General features: G+C 50.3%; 1 protein-coding gene across 1 annotated transcript; it reads left to right on the top strand.

Moving 5' to 3' along the window:
- Positions 1 to 947: 947 nt before the first annotated feature.
- LDBPK_220580 (hypothetical protein, conserved) lies at positions 948 to 1,310 on the top strand (the record flags this gene model as incomplete). The annotated part of the gene is made up of 1 exon (XM_003860760.1): positions 948 to 1,310. The coding sequence occupies one exon, from the start codon at positions 948 to 950 to the stop codon at positions 1,308 to 1,310; it is 363 nt and encodes a 120-aa protein (XP_003860808.1).
- Positions 1,311 to 7,314: the final 6,004 nt, after the last annotated feature.

Genomic DNA, 7,314 nt, shown 5'->3' with positions numbered 1-7,314 from the left:
CCGGGGGGGGGGACGCGGGGGGGGGGGCGGGGGGGGGGGGGGGGGGGGGGGGGGCGGGTAGAGTTGGAGGCGGAGGCCGTACTCGGATGGATGAGGGGCACTGCTGCAACGCGTGCTTACGGCTGCTTGGCGCCACGCGATGAGGCCTGTGACAGGCCGGGTGGAGTGGTGTCTGAGTTCATGTTGCGTGGCGGACTGGAGGCGTTGATCGCATGAAAAAAAACGCTGGTCGCTGTCCTCGAAGTCTCCGAGAGCTGATGGGCGAGCAGACGTACACAGAGAGAGAACTATGCATGTAAAGTGAGGTGGAGAGCAGCTGTGCAGCACTGGCTCACGTTGTAGAGCCACGAAACTGTGCCAATGAAGTTACCAAAGGAAACGGGTATGAACGAGGGCAAGGATGCCGACGCGCATAGCTGGTACACTCACACGCACCGACACTCTCGAACACATGATGCCGGATGGCCGCCAGAACGGACCACCTCGGTGATCCTTTGGTGAGGGCGGGCGGGCCAAGAGGAGGCAATCAGAGCTCCTTCCTCGATGACCGCACGGCCACGCACCGGCAGCTTTTGTGTGCTGCTTCCCAGCATGGTGTACCGCTTCCTCCAATAGATGACGCAAGTAAGCGTTGACTTTCCTGAAGGCTTTGGCATTCTGTGGTGCTGTGGTCTCCCAACCCTGCCCCCCCCCCTCTGGTCTCTCTTCTGTCCTTTTTTTTCTTTTGCTCTGTGCTGCGTGTCTCGCCTTGCTTGCCTGTGACGGCGAGCACGTGCTTCCAAACAGGCAACGAATCAAACACTGTCTGTGCTCCTCATCTATATATATACAGGGAAAGAGAGTTGTCGTTCCTCAGGTTCATTGCACATTGGTAGGGTTTCACAGCACACCGTTCCAGCGTTTTGGGTTCGTATGCCTGCGCCTCACGGCTTGCCGTCTTAGGAACCATGCTACAGGCAACACTGACTGCCCGGCTGTTCTCGAAGCCCATTGCTCAGGGGTACGTGGCGCAGCTGCCAAAGCCACAGCCGGGGCCTAAGGGGCGTGCCTGGATGCGGGCGATGGATGCCAACAGTGACGTGCGCGACTTCTACACCGCAGACAAGGAGCGCTATAATACATGGTACAGGGAGACCTACGGTATCGAAGACCTCTCCGACGGTTCTGCTGCGTCTGGAGCTGCATCGAACCGGCTTCTGGACGACACCCGCAACATACAGCAGGCGGCAGAGGAGTACGACTTGCGAGCCGTAATGGAGGAGCTCGAATTCTGGGGTCAAGAGTTCCAGCACGTTACGCAGCTCCGCTAAGGGGATTGGTAGCAGTATGGCGGAGGGGGAGGGAGGGGGAGGCTGCAGCCTGCCTATGTTTCCTGTGTAATCCTTTTGTGCTGTAGCTGCGTGACACTCAAAGAATAAGCCAAGGAGGGAGGGCGTGTGTGCTGATGTGAAGCTCTGCCTTCCTCTGTTTTTTTTTTTCGCCTCGTCCAATCTCCGAGGGTAGAGAGGCGCGGAGATGCGCTCCACTACCGCCGCTGCTGCTGGTTGCTTTTTTCGATTTGTTTACATCCGGGTTGGAAGAAAGTTTTGGTTGTTGATGGACCTTTGCCGGGAAGGTCGTGTGGGGTTTCCTGTTCATCGCTAAGGGGATCAGCTCACAGGGGGGGGGTGGATGGGGAGGCGGCAAAAGCGGTGGCGAGAGTCGATTACACTTCTCCTGCATCTAGTTCCTCCCTTCTGTGTGTGTACCCCTCGTTCTCCCTCGAAAGGGTGTCGTCCACGCGCGCTGTTCCCATACTTTGCGCTGTGTGCTTTCATCACCCTGCGTTCCCATCTGCTTCCAGCAGCGCTTCACTGAGATACCCACCGATACAGAAAGAGAAACCAAGAATGTATCAGATTTATTGCGGATGAGGGTCGCAACGAGGAACAGATAGGAGAGAGCGACTGTGGAGCGCATGAGGGATTTCGCGTCTCCATCGAAAAGAAACCGATCAGAACAGAAAGACATGAACAAAGGCCACTATACCATACAACAAACGGAGACATCCAAGACGATATGCAGACGAACGAAAACCGGAAGAGAGGGCTGGTCCTTGCGCAAGGTGGAGAGATGCACAGACGAGGCATCAGCGTGAGCGGACGAGTGGCGTAGGCACTGGGGCAACAGCAGCGGAACACCACTACCCTCTTCTATTCTGCGGCTCGGGAGGAGGGTGCTAGGAGAGGCAAAGCTATCTCACCGCGCTGCAACCCTCCTTCCTGGCGAGCCACCAGCGTGAAAACATTTTCATGTCTTCGGTAACGCTTTTTTTCGTACCTTCCCTCTCCCGCTGGTTATCCTCATGATTATCCCCCCTGTCGCTCTTTTTTCCTTTGGTTTGCCTCCTCTTATCCGTCTGGGCCCCTCTACTCGCTTCGTCCGCGTCGTGCCGATCATGCGCCTATACGCCCACCCGCCTACACATACATATGCACACATCATGTATACCCATGCAACGCCACTTGACCAATGGCAGTCACATAACACCAACACAGCTGAAAGAAAAAGAAAGAACCAAGCAAACAAGCGAAATTCCCTCCCTCAATCTGCTCTACCCCTCCTTCTCCCCCCAAAACAGCGAGCACAACACCAGCAGTAACATCACACACACACACACACACACACACACACACACACACACAGGTGTGTGAGCGAAAAAGAAAACTGTTTTTGAATTCCTTCATCAAAAAAAAACGAAAAAAAAAACGGAAGGATACGAGAGCACTCTCTCTCTCACACACACACCAGCAACAACGGCAACGAGCTCATAGAGAACCTATTAGCGACCACCGCGAAAGCAACGCGCGCTCTCCCGCTCGTACCGCTACGAACACCGACGACTACGGTTGCTTCTTCTCTTCCCCACTCCGTCTTTCCCGCTCTTTCTCTACCGCTCGACATTTCAAGGCGAATAGTCAGCACACGATAAAAAAAAGAAAGAGCCAGAAGACAAGGAGACAGGGAAGGCAACAAAACGAAGGGAGAGGGAGGCGAAGGGTACAAGAAAGGAGTGCTGAACGCAACGAAGAAATCGCCATAACCACTCATTTATCAAAAGAAATAATATAAAAGAGGAACGACACCAATATTAACACCGTTAGGAGGGAAACAAAAAAAAAGTGTAGTTCACGCGTGCTTCCACCACCACCACACTACCACATATATATACATATAAGTATACACATACGGTCCTTTTCCCTCCTCTTCTCCTCCTCGTCCTTTTGCACCCGAGACAAGAGCGCAAGGCCTTACGTGAGCGCAGGACAGAGATCGAAAAAACAAAAACAAAAACCAAAAGAGAGAATCGAAAACAAAACACACACAAAAAAAGGAAAGGAAAGACAAAGAAGATCGCCGTTAGCTTTTTTTTGTGGTGCGTGTGTGTGTGTGTTTCGGATCTCTTCCTTACCTCTTTGCTCTTTCCCCCCTCTATTATTATTATTTTTTCTCCCCACCTTTCTCCTTGCTCCTCCCTCGCACAGGCGTCCCTCTCTTCCCCCCTCCACCACCGCGCCTTCCAGTGACACCACCATCAGCACTTGTCTTCCCAACTCTGTCTCTCTCACACTCTCTTTTACTGTGCGTACAATTGCCTTTTCGCCCTTTTCGTTGATCCAGCTGTTTCTTCCGCTTTCATCCTCATTTCTTTGCCTCCGCTCTCCTCTCTCTCGATTTCCCGCTTAATCCGCTGTTCTCTCCCTTTTTTTTAAGTCGTGCGTGCGCGAGTGGTAGGGCGATCTCTCTCTCCCTCTCACACATAGCAGCACTCCAGCACGGAAACGGAAGAAAAAGTGAAAAGGCACGCGAGTGGTAGAGCGGTCGAGCACACAGGTGTGCTACGGCGGTTCGACGCAAAATCAGGCACGGAAGCAATCGACCATTCAAGGCAGAAAGCTGGAGGATTTAAGACATCAAGACAAACGCAGCGTGTTATTGGTGTGTGTGTATTTTCTTTTTTTTTTGTTGGTGGGTGACGCCTTCGGTTCGTGTTCCTGTGTTTGCGCTGATGTGTTGATGTCAAAATACCAACTACCGCTATCACTTCCTCCCCCCTCTCCCCACCCCCGACACATCTTCCGTCTCCACATTGTGCACTCCTCTCTCGGCTTCACTGTCCATATTTCTCTTGGACATCGTCTTCTTTCGAGGCTCTCCTGTGCGTTTTACGTCTCCATCCCACCTCTCTTCTTTGTCTCAGTCTTTTGTTTTCCCTTTTGCCCTCTCGCATTTTATTTTTCACGCTCTTTTTTGTGCGTGTGTGCTTTTTCGTTTGTGTGTTGGGTCCTCGTATCGGACTCCCTCTCCACCCTCTACTCTTTCTCTCTCCTCCCTTCGCACCCGCGCCCCACCCCCTTTTCCACTGCCTGACGAACATCCGCGACGATCACGGCCACAGCAGCAGCAGCAACGACACAAAAAGCTCCTTTCCTCTCCTTTCTCCTGCTTCACCAGCCAGCCTCAAGCTTGTTTCGGAGGTCTTTGGTTTCTCCTTCATCCTTTTCCTCGTCGTCCGTTTTTGTTTTCTTCTCTCCCCGTTGACTCTGTCTCGTCGGCCTTCTCATCCTTCTTCGTTCATCTCCTTTCTGTTTGCTGTTATCAGTGTAACTCGTGTTCGACTTCCGCTTTCCCCTCCTCTTTTTTTTTGTGTCTTCTTGTTCCCTTTTCACCTTTGTTTCCTCTTGTTATTCGCTGCCTTCCCTTCTCTCCCTGTTTTTATTTCTTTTCCTTTTTTTTTCTTGGCTAAGTAGTCCGGACGAGTGCTGCTGCTGCTGCTGCGCTGTAGCTGTAGCTACTTCCCCTTTCCTCCCCCACTCCCTCCCTCCCTCCCTCTGCTCGTTTCCCTTTGTTTTCCCCCTTTTATCTCACTTGTATTGTTTCACTCTCCCTTCACCCCTCCTCCTTTTTTCCCGTTTCTTCGCTCGGTTTCGCGTTTGCATTCTTCATTGTGGTTGTCCGTCTCTGCTGCCCCTTCTCTTCTCTTCCCCTCTCCTTTTTTTCATTTTGTTTCCCATCTGCTCTTTTTATTTTTCTGTTTCTTCTCCATCTCCTCATTGCCTCTCGGTAGTGTCATCTGTCTCTCTTTTTTTGTGCGTTTGCGGGCGTACGTGTGTTTTGTTATTATTTTCGTTTCGTTCGTGTAGTCCATTTTTCCCCTTTTCGTTTCGCTCGTTGAGATTTCACTTGACTCGATTCCTTTTTTTCCTGTGAGGTGCCTCTGTGGTTGTCCGTCTCTTTACTGTTATTATTGTTATTATTTTCTCGCGTGTGTGTGCGTGTGGTAAATAAGAAGACACTTTTTCTTGGATTTGTCCTGTTCTTTGTTTTTTTCTTCGTGTTCGTCGTCCTTGTTTCCGTGGTTCGGTGTATTGTGTTCTCCCTTTCCATCTTCCTGACTTGTCGCTTCTCTTTTTTTCTTACTTGCCACTTCTACATCACCGCCACTATCACCATCTCTCTGTATACGTATATATCCATTCATTTATATACATCTACATACATCGACACCCACACCCACCCACCCACACAAACCTATATATGTATAGAGTGTATGCGTGCACCTGTGTACATACATTTTCTTTCGATCGCCTTCTCCATTTTCTTTTTATTTTGCCGTGCCACTTGCGTTTCCTGTGATTATTATTATTCTCCCCACTGCCCTTCTGTTCGCTTCCTTTCTTTTTATTTTGTGTGCATGTATGTGTGTGTGTTCTGTTCGAAGGTGAGCTAACACCGACTTCCGCCCAAACATCAAGAGCACCAGGAAGGGAGAGAGGAGAGACACTCCATTTCTTTTTTTTTTGTGTGTTTTTTTTGGGTTTTGGTTTCGCTTGTCGAATCTCTTTTCTTTCGAGACACAGAAGCAAAACGAACATCTACCACCGCCACCGTCGCACATAACGTGGCACATATATTTCAGCTCTTCGTCGTCGTCCTAGTCCTCAACCTCTGTTTTTTTTCCTAATTGCTCTACGCCTCTGTTGCTTCACTCTTTCCATTTCTCCTGTCTCCCATCCCACGCTGTCTTCCTCACCTCTCGCCTCTTTGTTATCACACACACACAAAAATAAGCTGTGCGCTCGTACTCGAAGTGGCACATTTTATTCCTTTCTTGCTTGCACTCTCTCCCTCTCTTGTTCGCGTTCCTTCTTCTGGTGTGTGCGCGCGTCTTGACTTCCCTCCCATTTTTGCCTTGTGTGTGCAGAAAGTCGGCGGGTATTTTCCCCTTGTTTTTATTTATTTATTCTGCCGTCTTCTATCTCTTTTTATCTTGAGCGGCTGCGTTTCCTCCCCGTGAGCGTACGCGCGCGTGCTGTGCGTGTTGTGTGTGTGTTGTGTGTTGTTTCTTTTTTTTTCTGTTCGCCCCCTTTTTGTTCCCTTATTGAACAGCGCAAGAAAACAACAGCAAGCAAAATAAGTGAACCATAAACACGTAGAGATCGCTCACGACTCTATCTTAACGCTCGAGGCGAAGAGCCCCCCTCCCTCTTCCACCCCCCATACATACAGAGAAGAAAGAAAGCAAGAACAGCAGCAGCAAGAAAGGCAGGTCATCGTTACACACACACACACACACAAACACACACGCATATATATACATATACATCAGCGAGTGGTGCACCTTTCTTTTCTTCCATTCCCCCATAGCATTGAAGAAGTGGAGGGAAAAAGGAAAAAAACACAATAAATTTATTATCAAAAAGAAAAAGGTCGCGTTGCAAGTACCCCGGGATCGGCGAGTTTTTTCAAAAAAGAAGAGAGACAGGAACCCCCTCTCCCCTCCCTTATCACCACCTCCCCTTCCCTACCATACCTCCTCAATAAACGAACGAGCGGGCAGAGACGATAAACAACAAGAAAACGAAGGAAACAGCTTGAGCGTGCAATTGAATAAAAAAAAACGTAACAGCCATACCGCGACAACCGCGTGCACGGGGGAAACAAGTACGTCTGTGCCCGTTAGTGTCTGTGTGTGCTTGTTGTGTTTCTTGCCACCCCCTTTCTTTTCCCTTTGTGCGCGACTGAGCGTGCCTCCTTGGGTTTTTTCCCATTCTATTCTTGTGTTGTTATTCGTGCCCAGAAACGCAGGCACAGACAGTCGCTCTTTTCTTTTTGTCTTCTCTACGCCCTGTCTTTTGTTTTGCTTCTCTCCCTCCCCCTCGCTCCTCCCTCAACGACGACCTCCTGTCCACTTCTCTGTACCATCGCGTTCCTTCGCTCTTAAATTGTGTCCACCTTGCCCCCCCCACCAAATTGAAAAAAGGGGTATCAATG

Source organism: Leishmania donovani, chromosome 22 (genome assembly GCF_000227135.1).
Source record: "Leishmania donovani BPK282A1 complete genome, chromosome 22".
Classification (NCBI taxonomy): Eukaryota; Euglenozoa; class Kinetoplastea; order Trypanosomatida; family Trypanosomatidae; genus Leishmania; species Leishmania donovani.
This window is presented reverse-complemented; position numbering and strand designations above follow the sequence as displayed.